Source organism: Ailuropoda melanoleuca, chromosome 1 (genome assembly GCF_002007445.2).
Source record: "Ailuropoda melanoleuca isolate Jingjing chromosome 1, ASM200744v2, whole genome shotgun sequence".
In the NCBI taxonomy this organism is placed as follows: domain Eukaryota; kingdom Metazoa; phylum Chordata; class Mammalia; order Carnivora; family Ursidae; genus Ailuropoda; species Ailuropoda melanoleuca.
The window spans coordinates 10,398,008-10,413,969 of NC_048218.1; the positions used below are offsets into that span (position 1 = coordinate 10,398,008).

The 15,962-nt window shown below is 45.3% G+C and overlaps 1 protein-coding gene across 1 annotated transcript in view; it reads right to left on the minus strand.

Annotated features, from left to right (window-relative positions):
- Window positions 1-7,465: 7,465 nt before the first annotated feature.
- Window positions 7,466-15,962, minus strand: part of MRPS6 (mitochondrial ribosomal protein S6) — a 62,711-nt gene continuing 54,214 nt past the window's right edge. Inside the window, exon 3 of the mRNA XM_034655952.1 lies at window positions 7,466-8,076. Coding sequence (XP_034511843.1) covers window positions 7,887-8,076 — 190 coding nt within the window. The 3' untranslated portion in view covers window positions 7,466-7,886. The remainder of the gene's footprint in view (window positions 8,077-15,962) is intronic.

Genomic DNA, 15,962 nt, shown 5'->3' on the forward strand with positions numbered 1-15,962 from the left:
ATCGGAATCCGGGGATGTACTGTATGGTGATTAACATAATATAATAAAAAAAATCAAAAAAAAAAAAAAAGAATGATGGTGAGAATAAAAATCACCTTCATTGCAGATAAAAGTCAGAGAATTAGAGAAATGCCAAAGGAGCCCTCGCAGAAAAACAAAGCATGGATCCCAGAGTCAAGTAAGAGTTGATTCTTGTTATTCGAGAGAGTATGTCCTATCGAGGTGGGGCTGCGAACACTTGGTTAGAGAATACTAACCCATTGCTCCTAGGAGAAACACAGGGTTAGGTTCCTGCGAGGCTCTGATCACATTTATGCCGACCCATCAAGACAGTCTTGTTTTATGCATGTTTCTTTTCAAAGACACCTTAATTTATATTGATTCATTAACACTGAACAAGGCCAACAATACTGTAACCTGTGCCTCAGCAAAGCTAATTTAACACACATATTTCCTCCATAAGGCACATCACAGCCTTCTCAGGCTTAGGAACACTAGACAGCCCTTCAGCACTACGCATGGGCCATTTTAAACACGGAGATCACCAACAAAGAGCACAGAGATACAAACAACACTAAAAAAGACACTTGTTCACTGTAGGAGGACTGCAACAACAAGGTAGAGTGTCACCCTGTACAACCCCAGCGGGGAAAGGACTCGACAGGAGACTCCAATGTTCGCCTCCCCACCTGTGAATGACTGTGAAAATACCGTACTGATTCGGGGAGCTTACAAATAAATTTTTGCAAGTAGGAAAATTCACAAATACAGAATCTTTGAATAATGAGAACTGACAGGTAACAGAGTCTGACATCTATCAAAAGAAAAGCAGGAGCAACTGGGTGGCCAGTCAGTTAAGCATCTGCCTTCAGCTCGGGTCATGATCTCGGGGTCCTGGGATCCAGCCCCGCGTTGAGCTCCCTTCTCAGTGGGAAGTCTGCTTCTTCCGCTCCCTCTGCCTGCTGCTTCCCCTGCTCCTGTGCTCTCTCTCTCAAATAAATAAATAAAATCTTAAAAAAAAAAAAAAACCAGTATCTAGTCCTCCACAAAGTGGTTCTTACATTTTGGGTTTCATTTGGACAAAGAATGTTATATTCAAGTCATTGAGCTCAATACAAGCTTTATGGAAACAATGGTCTCCCACTTACTCAGAATGGAGAGGTTGAGAACATTTTGCATATTCCTTACTCCTGGCACTATCCACCAAACAATGCATCCTTCTCTTTTCCATGCACAATGGAATCATCTCAGGCAAATCTTCTCTCCCACTTCCTTTCCCAGAGGAGGCACAGCTTAGCCTGTGCTGGGAGAAAAGGGTACAGACACGACACACAGACGCTAACGCTGCAGCCAAAGGTCCCCAGCACTGTGGAGACTCGGTCTGGTTTCAGGCATCTTCGGCTAATTGCCCTGCTGGGCCTGGGGGATCTGGGAAGATGCAGGGTTATTTAGGTACTGCTGCAGTCACTATTTAGGGGCTGACTTTGGATACTGTGGTGCGCCCCTAAAAAACAGGACGTTGCCACCACCCAGGAACTTCTTGGCCACCACACCTGTATCTTCCTCCTGTGGAACAATAGGGTGCCTTGAGCCTGTGTTTGGTTTTAAGTCTATGTGCCTTTAAGCTGTGTTCTCAGAGTAAAAAGTATGCTGGCAATTCGAGCCCAGCAAAAGCTTGCGCTGGCCTCTGAGGCTCTCTTTGCTGTTTTCTTGTGATCGGGTACGGCACCTGCTCTGTTTAGAGTAATAGCCCCACGGAAGCCACTGGCAGGCCGTGGAAACAACAGCTAGGCTTATCAGAAGATGAAAAGAAGTGTGCGAAGAATAAGCCTCTGGGAAAGTACTTTAACCCTTCCCCATCTCCCGGCCAGGTTTCCAAATCACTGATGGAATAATCCTTCAGCAAACCAGACAGTGGGACCTGATCCAGGGCCTCATAGACTTGGAAGGCTCATTAAGACCAACTGGTTCACTGGCCCACATTTTCCATTCAAAGACTGAAGTCTGAGGCAGAGGGAAGAAAGGAAAGCACGCAAGATCCTGCGGCTGGAGGGTGGTAACGCAGGGCCACTGAGTAGGTCTCTGACCCAAAGTTCTGTGCTCGTCACAGTACATTTTTTTCTAGGTGACCAAGGTTCCCACCAATTGCTCTGGAAACTTCCTACCACCGACACGATCCTGGCCTGTTCCCAGGTATGGAAGACAGGGCAGGTATCAGCAGGTGGCATTCCAGGTCAATCTCAGGGGCAATCATCCCTCTCTCCCTGAGCCCTCCCAACGAAAAGTGGCAACAGCCCAGGCCACACAAGGGGAGCAGGATTTCTACTTTCAAGATGCTCCCACACGCAGCATTTCAGAGCACCCTCAGTTCAGCCGGGGGTCCCTGGGCAAGCACATCGTCCGGGCAGTCCACTGTCCACCGGCTGGTGGGCATCTGACAACCTCACCTCAACTCCCCTTGTACTTCTCCAGGGTGAATTTCTATAACCATTTCTTTCTGACAAATATGGGGGCATGGTAGAGGGTTAGTCAGTTAGAATGCAGGTTTTACAGCAAGCTAAAGTGCTCAGTACTCATTCTTGGCTCTTCAAAATGATCCTTTCAGTTCAAGAGGCCCTTAGCCACGAAATGTCTCCTCACCAGCACACAGTGACTTGGACCCTCCCCGAATTCCCACTCTCTACATGCCAAGCCCGTGCCCACCACCAGATCATACCTGCCTGGCCCCCCGGTGCTCCACAAACACAGCATACGGTTTTGCCACCTCACATTGCCTACCACCCATGCTCCACACTCGTTCCCATGCCTGTTTAAACACTCTCTCTGCTGGAAAACTCCCCCCACCCAGTTCCAAGTGCTAATGAATCCAGTTCTGTTTCCAGAGCACTTAGTTTGAATCCTATTATTTTTATCATAGCCTGTTTTCAGATAGCAGAGTATTTCCACCTCCCCTATCTATGAGAGCCCTAAGGTCAGGGTCATTGCCCATTCATCTTTGTATCCTACCCAGGGCATCACCTGCCATGTGTGTGCTCTGTAAACACATACCCCTGGAGTATGGAGGGAAAAAAAGCTCTGCGGGAAATTACAGGGCAGAGGAAAAACCGTGCAGAAAGGAGGCCTGGTCTCCAGGGTACATGAACGTTTTTATTCTGTCATTCTCATGACTTCTCTTTGAAGACCTGAGATTAAAAACACTCCCAAGAAGTCCCAGATCCACGCTCTCCCCTCTCACAATGATAAAGCCTGGGTCCTTGGTCCAGGTGTGGGGTAGGAAGGGCCCAGTGCGGGATGTCGCTTGGAAGCAGCCCCTGGGAGAATGGCCTACTCTGCACGGATGGTGGGCACCCACCAGAGGAAGGGTGCTGTGAGCCAAAGTGGGCTTTCAAGTCGCCAATCCAACCCCTCCCCATTGCAGCCTTGGACACGTCACTTATTTTCGCTAAGCCTTGGGTGCCCCATGTGCAGAACGGGTATAATCCTCATAGAGTTGTAAGGAAAGTACAGGAACACCATTCATAGCGAGCTCTTGCTGGAAGTATCCCTCCGGCATACTGTCAGGTGCCCCCCGGCTGTGACTCTTTCGGACTCGACCAGAAGTAGGGAAGCCCAGCTCATGCTTTCAATCCTCCCAATCCTTCAATCAAATATTTCACCTCAATCAACACAAATGTGGTCTTTCAGCAAAAACCTAAGAGGCTCACCTGAGCCTCACGGTCCTTCCTTATTGACATCCCACAGTACAGGACTTAGTCATCTCTGATTCAGACACCTGCTGACTGCTTCCATGACTTGTCAACGTTCCCAGGAAGCGGCTTCCGAGACACACCTGAGACTGGCTTCTTAGGTCCACAACCTCCATCTCGCTCTCCCCCTTCCTCCTGAGCCCACCCCACGTGAGAAACAAAGTACTTTCAGAAGCTCGTTCCTGTCCAAAGTGAGCCACAAGTAGTCAAGGTAACAAATCCGAGTAAGATGTGTCTTTTCAAGGAAGGGAGCCCAGAGGGAACGCTCTGGAATCCTTGCTTCACCTTGTGCTGCTGAGGCTCGGTGTGCTTGGGCAGACTCCCACCCTCCAACTTTATCCCTGGCGGGTCTTGTCTCCCCGTTCCGACTGGATTCTTTGCCAGGGCCCTCCTGTCTTCTCCACTCCCTGCTCTCTTGCTCAGGGTCTCAGGGCAGCTGAGAGTGCAGGGCGGGCTCATCCTCCAGGCTTCAGCTCCCCCGCACTTCCTCTGCAGGACTCCCCTCCCTGGGCACCACACAGCTTTCCTGCCTTCTGCCCTACTAGAGGGGAGACGGGCTGCCTTTCCGACCCCCCCTGCTTCCAGAACCTTGCTCCGCGACGCCCACTGCAGGAGCAGACCCCCTAAACAGTGCCTCAGGCCACCACCAGCCGGGGCAGGAGGAGCCACCCTCCTGGAAATGACCTCCACACATGCTCTGCTCCAACACCAGTATTTTGCAAGGAGGGCCGGGGCCCCTCAGTGGCTGAGGGTCCAGCTATGAATCAGCAGCTCAGAGGGAAGAGACCGTGGCTTCACTTTGGAGCTCCCGAGGAGGGCAAGTGGCATGCTGCATGGCTGCCCTACTTAGCCAGCCTCCTTCCTAGCACTCTCTAAACTGTGCCACAGGATTCTACACTCTAGCATGACCTTGAACGCTCAAGAACATCCATTAACTTCCCAGGGACTAGCAAGTGCAGGAAAAGAACGTGCCAGCACCATGCTCAGGCCATGAGGACAACTGCTACCAGCTGAGCGGTAAGAATTCACCCCAGACATCCAGGGTCCTCATATAACCTGAGAGGACAAGGACAAGCTCAAGGTTACTGAAGGGAAAAGACCACGTGGCATTAGGGTCCCCCGTTCAAGATACCAGCTGTCATTGGTGGTTGTGGGGTCAAGGTCAAATCACTCTGTTTCCTCATCCAAACACCAGGGATGACACATCCTTCCTCACAAGGCTGCTGACAGCAACAAGGTTCCTGAGGCACCGTGTGTGGCACCGGACACGGTACGCAGACTGCACACACCCAACCTTGAGAAGGGAAACCCTACCTCAGGGAGCGCCTGAGTGCAAGTGCAAGAGAACCGTCCGGAAGAAGCCTGTGCTCTCGCAGGCCCTGGCCGCAGGCCTGTGCTTTCAGGAAATTCCTAATGAAGCAGGATGTAGCATATTTTCCCAGATAACCTCCACTTTATCCCTTTTATTTCCAGCCTACAGTTTTTAATGACCCTCTTTACTGAACGACTGCTCTTCAGAGAGACTTCATTTTAGAGTCTTTTGCCTCCAGAGGAAGTTGAAGCTCAGTGCTATCCGGGCTCTTAAGAAAAAGAATGAAATCCCGCCATCTGCAACACCGTGGAGGGACCTAGAGGGTACTGGGCTAAGTGCAGTAACGCGAAGACAAGTACTATTCGCGTCCATGTGGAATCTAAAAAACAAAACAGAAACAGACTCATAAACACAGAGACCAAACTGGTGGCTGTCGGAGAGGAGGAGGATGGGCGTAGGACGGGCAGTTGAAAGGGATTGAGAAGTACAACCTTCCAGTTACGCAATAAGTCCATCACCGGGATGTAATGTATAGCAGAGGGAACACAGTCACTGTCATAACCGGGGATGGTGACAGTGGCTAACTAGACCTATCCGAGGGATCATTTTGTACATTCGTGCTGTATAAAAGCATCAAAACACTACGCTGTATACCGGAAACTAATATAACATTACAGGCCAGGTATACGTCAATTACAAACAAACAAGAAGAATTCAGCAAAGTGACAAACCTGATCGCCCAAGGCAGAGATGGGCAGCGTGACAGAGGGAGGAACCCTGGGTTAGTTAGGAGCCAGGCTCCTCCTCCTGGTTCTTGGGGTACCTGTCTTGCACATCTGTGTCTCAGTCTCATCACGATTTAAAAGCGGCAGAGGCCAAATCTCTGGGCCCCTTGCTGCTTTAACAGGATCTGATTGTATATGTTAACACAACCAAAGGTCCACTTAGTAGTTGGTACCTGCCCCCAACAATGTGTGCACAGCAGCTCCGTCTCAGGGCTGTTGACAGCCCCCTTCGGGAAGGTGCAAAGGCTGGTCGATTTCTTCCGATTCACCAGCTCTGAGGAGACGGAAGAGATGCCAGTTGACTGTTCCAGGAAAAAGCCTCCTCCTGACGCACCCCAGAAGCCATTTGGCTGCCAGAGACGCTGGGTCCTCAGCCTGGGGCAGAGCCCACATATGGACTTTTTTTAAGGGAGAATTTCTTGAAAAAAAAAAAAAAAGGCCGGTAGCACTTACTGATTCTAAGACTGCAGTGTAAATCAAGGCTCACAGAACAGATTATCTGGAACTGAGCAGGAATGAAATTTCCGTGGGTTTCTAGATCAGTTCTCTGGCAGGCCGGAGGAAAAGAGTTTGAGGCAAACTGGAGCACACTGGCTGCGATCTCTCCTATTAACTCCAGACGCTCTTCGCGCTCGCCTCAGTGCCATACAGTCAGCTGAAGAGTCAGGGTGCCGGAGGACGCGGGCTTCCCTTCCCTGAAGCTTTGGGGAGCAGAGCAGACCCTGTCTCGGGCTAGCTATGATACCGAGCTTACCACAGAAAACACAGAACACCCAGGTACATCTGAATTTCAAATAAACACCACATCATTTTTTTCCTCTGAGTATGTTCCATGCAATCTTTGGAGCATACTTATGGGAAAAAAAATGCTTCATTGTTTATCTGAAATTCCAATTTCACCGGGCACCCTGCATTTCTATTTGCTAAATATGGTAACCTTAATTACACCCATTTCAAGCAAAGACTAGTTGGTTCTTAGTCTCAAAAGTATACCAACATCCCAAAACCAACCTCTCCCCTGCCAAAACAAAAAACTCCTCAAAACAAAACTTGTCTTTTTATGTCCAGGACATGTTTTTTAAAAAAGGAGGTCTCTAAGTATTTAATAAAAAACAGAAAACAAGAGACATCCCTTCTTGTAAGGGCTTTATTGAACCCTATTGAAGGGCTCAGCCTGCCACGGGCCACGGGCTCTGGTGCCCATTGGCTCTCGGGGCAACCCCAAGTCACAAGCAACTGGCTTCCAACTCATCGGGGTAGGGGACGAAGGCAGGAAGAGCAGAGTTCAAAGGTCTCAGAGAGGCCCACGGTGCAGAGGGACAGGAGAGGAGGCAGGTGCTGAGGGCAGAATGAGAGGAAGCGGCGCCGGAGCTCAAGCCACAGAACATACGTGTCCCTCTACACAGAACAACACCCACCCAGTGACAAGTTAACGGAGAGATTAAAGAAAAAGTTACTGCTGAGGGACAGAAACATCCCTGCCCCACCGTCACCTGACTTCTCCCCCATCTCTGCACTTGGGCTGGGATATCACGGCCAGGGTTCTGGGCAGACACGAGCTGCAGGGCCCTAGGCAGTTCACGGCGCTGGGGCAGGTGAAGAGACAAAATGCCTCCCCAAGGTTTTTTTGGAAATCACGTTTATTATTCTGGTCAAAAGTTACTCATATAATGCAGTGGTCTTAAAATTTTATTTTGCATGGTAATACAGTCTGAATGACTTGCTTGCAATCCAAGGCAGTTTTTAGAAGCTTTGCTCTTCAAAATGGTATTAGTGGTGTTGTAGGGCAAAGTCCTCATCAATAAAGAAATGACATTAATGAAAGGAAATCAAGAATGATGTGCTGGCACCTCAGATTACAAAGTGGCTCTAAGCAAGCCATTCCCCAACTTCCCACAGCAAGGGGATTCGAGAGCTAAAAATACCTTAGAAACATCAAATGGCACCTATAACACTAATATAAGGGTCAAGTTTGTAAATTTGTAATCCATGGTACTCAAAAGTGAGAGAATTAAATACAAAGCTAAAATCTGGTAAATCTTCTCACTTCCTCTTCTTCGTGGAATATAGTTTTTCTTCGAGTGGGACGGGGACAATCCCTTCACACTCTTTCACTTCTTGGGTCAGAGGGTGTTTTACAACATTCGGTCTAATCACATCAGTGTCTCGAGACAAATGTTCCATTATGCTCTCAACAGCTGTGGCTGGTGCATAAAAATCCACCAAGAAATACCTGCAATAAAATAAAAATGTGTGAGTTCCTGCATCCTGAAATACAACACTTCCCCTATTCTGGTCAACATTTTCACTTTACTCCTCTCCAGATAAGATCAGCTACACAAACACACACACACCTTTGTCAAAATAGAAACTACCAGCCGTCCATCTGAACAGAAGTGTTTGCCCAACCTCCCTCTTCCCTATGGCCAGTCGCCTTCCACTCTTGTGAAAATCTAATCCAAACAAACTTTGTGATAGCAAAAACCATTGTGACACTACGTACAGTGCAAAGTATAGAAAGTACAGTAAGATTATGGGTCTAAGGAACAAGAGTGTTCTATTCAACAAGGCTCAATTTCTCAAACCATTTTTGAGAAAACATCTATTAGGTAAGTCTCCTGATTTTCTAAAGGATTTTACAAGTAACTTAATGCACCCGAGAGGCACAGTACATACCAACGGCCACACTTCACAAACGAGGGAAAAGATTCTGAAAGGCCTGGGACTCATCTAAGACTATCCTGCAAGTTCGAGCACTGACAACAGAAAGAAAATCACAGGACTCTTGGGTAAGGGAAAGAACTGAACACTCCTCCACTCACAGCAGACTAATCCAGAAGGGCATCTCATCCGGCCCACTGTTCTTACCACAACAACAACTGCATCAGTCAGCTGGATGACGTTGCAAAGGAAGAAGCATTGCTCCCCCCTGCCCGCGCCCTCCTCTCAATTCTGAAAAGTGTAAGCCTCCCTTGTACTGTTTGGTTGGAACCACAGTGCTGTGAAAGGACGGTTTTCAGTGCAAGAGTTCAGAATTCTGCAATGCTCCAGCTGGCTAAGATGACCTCTGACATTGCTTACTTTGTTCTAGCCACACTCTCCTCCCCAAGCATATTCCCATCCTAGGTCTTTGCACTCACTGTTCCTTCTGCCAGAAATGTGCCTCGCCTGAGTTCCACAGAGCTCACCCCTCACTTCCATCATGTCTGTGTCCAAACGTCACTTTGTCAGAGCGGTCCTCTTTGATCACATCTCCTAAAGCAACATTCTCCTTGCCGGCCCACCCAGCCTCATTACTCCATCTGCCTTACTCAGTGCTTTGCTGCTTCCCAAAGTGCTTATCACCACGGATATAGTACATATTTGTTGCCTATCTCACTCTACTAAGAACATAACTCCCATAAGAAGGACTTTGTTGCTCTATCCCCAGCACCCTGAACAGAGGCTAACATACACCAGGTCCACAGTAAGTATCTGACAACAGTGTTAGCATGAAACATGGAATTCTCACAGAAAGCAGAAGAGACCAAACTGAAAATGGACAAATTCAACAAGGGAGTTATGAGAAAAGGGATGACTTTTTGTGTAATTCTGTACAAAGAGAGTTCAAAACATATAAAACAACTTCTGAGGTGAACATTCACCCTTAGCTGAGCCTCATGGGAAAGTTATTCAAGTAAACAATTATTAAAAGTGAAAAGACAGAAAAACATACACCATGCAAAAACACTAATCAAAAGAAAGCTCCAGCGGCTATAGTAATATCAAAGTAGATTGCAGATCAAAGAAAATTACTAGGCATAAAAAAAGATAATATATAATGATCAGTTTACCAAGAAGACACAACAATCCTAAATGTGTATGTACCTGACAACAGAACTTCATCATATAGGAAATAAAAACTGACAGAACTGAAAAGAGAAATAAATTCACAATTATGGTTGGAGACTTTTAATATTCCCTCAGTAATTAGTAAAACTTGTATACAGAAAAATCAGCAAGAATAAGAAAAAGTAAGCACCACCATCAACCAAATGGATCTGACATTTATAGAACCCTCCCAACAGAAAGAGCAGGTTACACATTGTTCACAGTTGCAAAAAGAACATTTACCAAAGTCAACCATATTCCGGGCCTTAAAATGAGTCTCAATAAATCTAAAGGGATTCGAATCTCACAGAAGATACTTGGGGAAATCCCCAAATACTTGGAAACTACACAAACATCTGAATAGCCTATGGGTCAAAGAGAAAATCAAAAGGGAATGTGAATTGAATGAAAATGAAAACAACAAATCAAAATTTGGGGAATGCCACTAAAGCAGGAAATTTATAGCACTAACACCCATGTAAGAAAAGAGGAAAAGCCTCAAAGCTTCTACCTTAAGAACCTAGAAAAAAGAACAAATATAAACACAAAAGTAAGACCAAGGGGGGGGAAAAAATAGAGAAAAGGAAAGAATAAAGATCAGAGCAGAAATCTCTGAAGCAGAAAATGGAAAAACAACAGAGACCATCAATGAAACCAAATACTAGTTCACTGAGACCAGTAAAATTGATCCATCTCTAGTCAGACTGATCAGTAGAAAAGGGTAATATTCAGGAACCACAGAGATGAAATGGCTACAAATTTTACAGATAATAAAAGGATGGAAAAAAACTATTATAAACAAATTTTGCAATAAATTTGACAACTTAAATGAAATTCCTTGAAAAATGCAAACTACCAGAACTTCCTCCAAAAAATAGATAACCTGAATAGCCCTATGTCTATTAAAGAAATCAGATGTGTAGTTAAAAACCTTTCCACAAAGAAAACCAAAGGCCCAAACGGCTTCACCAGTGAATTCTACCAAATGTTTGAGGAAAAACACACCAATTTTGACACAAACTGGTCCAGAAAATAGGATAACACTTCCCAATTTGTTCTATGAGGGCAGCATTACCTTGATGCCAAAATCAGACAAAGACATTACAAGAAAAGAAAAAACTGATCAATATCTCTCACAAACATAAATGAAAAAAAAAATTCTAAAAATTTTAGCCAATTGACTACTAAAATATATGCAAAGAATAATACAGCATGGTCAAGTAAAGCTTATCATAGAAAACAAGACTGGCTTAACATCTGAAAACCATCAATGTAAATCACCATATTAACAAACTAAAAAGGAAAAACCATAACATGGGCATTGAGGAGGGTACATGTTGTGATGCGCACTGGGTGTTATACACAAGTAATGAATCACTGAACACTACATCAAAAACCAATGATGTACCATATGTTGGCTAACTTGAACCTGAAACATAATAAAAAAAGAAAAACAAGATCATTCCAACAGAAGCAAAAAAAAATAGCATTTAACAAAATTCCATATCAATTCCTGATACACTCTCAGCAAAGCAGAGCTACAAGAGTATTTCTTCAATCTTACAAAGGCTATCTTTGCAAAACCTGTAACTAACACATACCAACCGGTCAGTCTTAATGCTTTTCCCTGAGACTGAGAATAAACAAGGGTGTCTGTTCTCACCATTTCTATTCAACATTTTACTGGAGGTTCTTGCCCGTGCAATAAGGCAAGAAGAAAAGAAAAGGCATCCAGATTGATAAGGAAGTAGTAAAATTGTGTCTATTTACAGATGAAATGATTGTGTACATAGAAGAATCTAAGAAATTTACAAAAAAGATACTAGAACATCTGAGTTTAGCAACGTTGCAATCTACAAAAGTCAACTATTTCTATATACTAGCAACAAATAATCACACCTTGAAATTAAATATGAAATACTTAAGGATAAATCTGACAAAAGGTGTGCAAGACCTGTACACTAAAAACCATAAAACATTACTAAAAGAAATTAAAGAAAACCGACATAAATGGAGATATACTTTATTCACGGGTAGAAAGATTCAATTTATTTAGATGTCAATTCTCCAAAACTAATCTACAAATTCCTAAGGATCCCAATCAAAATCCTAAAAGACATTTTTGTTAGAAATTGATGAACTGATTCTAAGCTGCACAGGGAAATTCAAAGGACCTACACAGCCAAAACAACTTTGATATCAAGAATAAAGTTGAGGGGCGCCTGGGTGGCACAGCGGTTAAGCTTCTGCCTTTGGCTCAGGGCGTGATCCCGGCCGTTATGGGATCGAGCCCCACATCCGGCTCCTCTGCTATGAGCCTGCTTCTTCCTCTCCCACTCCCCCTGCTTGTGTTCCCTCTCTCGCTGGCTGTCTCTATTCTCTGTCGAATAAATAAATCTTTAAAAAAAACAAAAACAAAAAAAGAATAAAGTTGAAGGATTACTACCTGATTTCAAGACTCATTATAAAGCTATGATAATCAAGGTAGCATGGTATTTGTATAAAGATATACAAACAGATCAATAGAACAGAGTCACAAGACACAGGAGGGAAATTGTGGGATGACCAATTTGTTTATTATCTTGATTGTAGTGATTTCACAGGTATATATATGCATGTGCCAAACCCTATTAAAATGTATGCTTCATGTGCAGTTTATTGAATTGTTAATTATATCTCTATAAAGCTGTCGATTTAACAATGGTGCACGAACAGCTGAATGAAGCAGGACTTGGTGAATGACTTGATGGGTAATAGAGATGAGGGAGCAATTACAAATAATGAAGACTCCCAGAGTTTCTCAAGAAATGAAATAAAAATGGTGTAAACTGCTGCGCCGGGGGGCTCAGTCAGTTAAGTATCCAACTCTTGATTTCGGCCCAGGTCGTGATCTCAGGGTTGCAGGACAGAGCTCCGTTGTCAGGCTTCGCACTCAGCAGGGACGTCGGCTTGAGGAGTCTCTCTCTCCCTCTCCTTCTGCCCCTTTCCTACTCTCACTTTCTCTCTAAAATAAATTAATTAATCTTTTTTTTTAAAATGGTGTAGGGGCACCTGGGTGTCTCAGTTGGCCAAGCATCTGCCTTCGGCTCAGGTCATGGTCCCAGAGTCCTGGGATCGAGCCCCATGTTGGGCTCCTTGCTCAGCAGGGAGTGTGCTTCTCCCTCTCTCTGCCCCTCCTCCTGCTCCTTCTCTCTCTTGCTCACTCTCAAGTAAATAAATAAAATCTTTTTTAAAAAATGGTGTAAACTCCTCCATCATCAGGCAAACCTCTTGAGGAAGTAACTTGTGCATTTGCTCACTGATGAGATCACCATTTGGGCTTACTCTGAAAATTACACACCAAATGGCCAAATTTTCCAAGGTGTGATTCCACTTGTTTATTTCTACTCCACATAAAAGGGACAGGTTTGCAATCACCCAACTTAAGAACTGCTCATTTGTTCAACATTTAATTATTGATTACTTACCTTGAGTAAGGCTCTACTATAGAGCCTAGTAAGTTAGTGTGATCAATCTTAAATTACCTTCTCTTTGTCAATCCCCAGCCCTTTATCTAACTCCCCCAGCCCGCAATAACTATGGCCACCTGGTGGCCAGGTCAGGGAACGCTCTCACTCAGCATAGCCCTGGCATGTCTGTCTTCCCATTTCATTCATTTGTTCTTTCATTGTTCTTTCCTTCTGTATTCGTCAAAGTGTACTTCCAAACTACCACACACAAGTTATGACCTCCACCCTCTGTTTACCAACATTCCCACCATACTTAGTTCTATAGCTGCTTCCTCTTCCCTTGCCCTTGGTCTAGTTTCCCTAAAATAACCTTCCTCTTTTATTACACTTAAAGCCCTGTGCTGATAGCCCGAGGCAGCATGCTGACAAAATGCCATGTATTACACATAGGGTAATATGCAGGAAAGTGCTTAGCACGGGCCTGACATGCTCTGGGCACTCAATAACCCAGGCGATCACCACTGCCAGTCCTGGAAGTATTCCAAGTACCCCCCTCCCTCCAGAAAGTCCACATGGGTCTCCTGCTCTGTCCAGCTAAGCCTGCCCTAGCAGTCAAGTATTCAAGCTATTCAATACCCTATCTGGGGCTCGGCAACAATTGTTTTCTCCCATTTTCCATTCAACTGTACCAGAGGCATTTTTGTGGGCTAGCCTCGGTGTCTAAACATGTTTTTAAGAGAAAGTGGGTATGCAGTTGCCAATGGCCAACTTAACTGCCCACAAATCAACTCTCATGCAGTCTTCCCGAACAACACTGGCCACACACTGGTACTCACCAAATCATCCTAAGAAAGACACCCAAAGTTTTTGGATACCATTTTGTGAGATGGGTAAAAAGAACACCCAAGGATGGAAGCTAGATACCTGATACTATCAGAAACCTCTTATTTCAGGAATTAAAAGGAAAGTGTCTTATATAGATAGAACTTCCTAATTTCAAAGTGCTTTCACATCTTTTAAAAAGCTTCTGAGGAAGAAGATGAACAGGAAGTGGACACTCCACTCCATGCGGCGATTCAGAAAGTGAAGAAGAGGAAACGGTGCTGCGTGTTGTTCTGGTCCAGGAGCCCTCTCCTAGCAACACTACTGACTGCTCTCGTAGTTTTTAAAGCGGTCCTCCTACACATTGCCTCGAGTTTTGTAATGATTACGTCATTAGCTCAAAGTCACTCAAGTACTAAGTGGCCATGGCCAGGATTCTAACAAAGCAGGTCTTTTGACTCCAGGAGAGAAGAAGCCACACATTGTAGCTTTGGGACCAATGGGTAACAGAAATCACAGAATGTAAGTGGTGGAGAGGACAAAGAAGACAGTGCAGTCCAACCCCTTCGTGTTGCTTATGAGGGAACGGGGGAATTGATCTGCTCCACGTCACAGTTGGTAAAACGCAGGTTCCAGACTTCAGACCTCACTCACAGTTCCCCACTCGTCAACCACATCTCTTGGTACCTGCAGCCAGCATTCTAGAGCTTTCTCAAGGATAAGAAGTCCTACCTAGAAAAGGGCCTGGATGTCCTAAGATTAGGCTGTAACTTCATTTCAGGAAGATCCCTGTTATTATAAAATACACTTCCAGCCTTTACCTATTATCCAATGTGCCTTCCCTCCACCTGTCATGACACTCCCTCTAGCAACCAAACATAAACAAAAGCATGGCCAGAATGCAAATAGGTTTGTGCCCACAACTACAGCTGTGACAGTCATTTCATGCTTATCACCCTGCTGATCTATGCCTAGGGCTCGTGTGGGCATCGACTGCTTCTACTCCCATGTTCCTTATAATACCGTGGAAATTTCCACAAAAATGAAACACTACCAAAATAAAGAAGAGGGCAGGTAGCTTCAGAGATGGGCAGATCTTACTGTATTCACCACTCCTGGTAGAAAGCTGAAACTCTTACCCTCCCGCTTTCCTCCCAGGGCATTAAGTGGTCTATCCCCACCATGAGCGAACCAAGCAGAAATCAAGGGCAAACTCAATCTCCATCTGCTTTAGTGGCCCAAGCACATAGGTCAACAGTCCATTATGGATATCCCATACAGAAAAGACCATGACCAGTTCCTGGGTGTTGCCAGTATATATGTTGTTGTTATTGTTGTTATTGTTTTCCCAGCAAAGTGGGCCAACTTAACTGGTCAGTGAACATCTATTATGGACAGACCTCAAAGAGAAGCTAAAAAGGAGGTACATATGGCCTCAACCTCCCAGAACATTTAGTCCAGCTGGAGAGCGTGGTCACAGGGCTACTGTGCTGGCAGAAACCCAGGCTCCCACTATTTATACACATCCCCCAGTCCTGCAGGAGACTGTGGAAATGACAGTAATGGACATCCGACTCCCGGCTGTTGGGCTTTTCTAACAGAAGGATGACCCGAGGCATGACGGTGACGTGACAGCACACAGAGCGCAGCACTGCCTTTCCATTTTTGCACATGAACAAAGTGAGGCCTACAAACAGCCTACCTAGAGTAGTGGGTTGGGCAGCTCCTGGTGCCTGCAAGGATCCCCTTCCTGTGACCACGCAGGTCCATAACAGATCTATGAAAATGGGAGTTAGGGTGAAAAAATGACCTTCAACTCCCGATACACACTTCTTTCATCCGGAAGGCTGCCACAGAGAAGCCATTCCGAAATCCAGATGAGCTGCTGTTCAAGGGAAGGGAGGCAAAAGAGGAATGTCTCAGTATCTCCAGAGGAATCCAAGAGCCCTCCACCCCACCGTCAGTCTGGCCCTAGGAG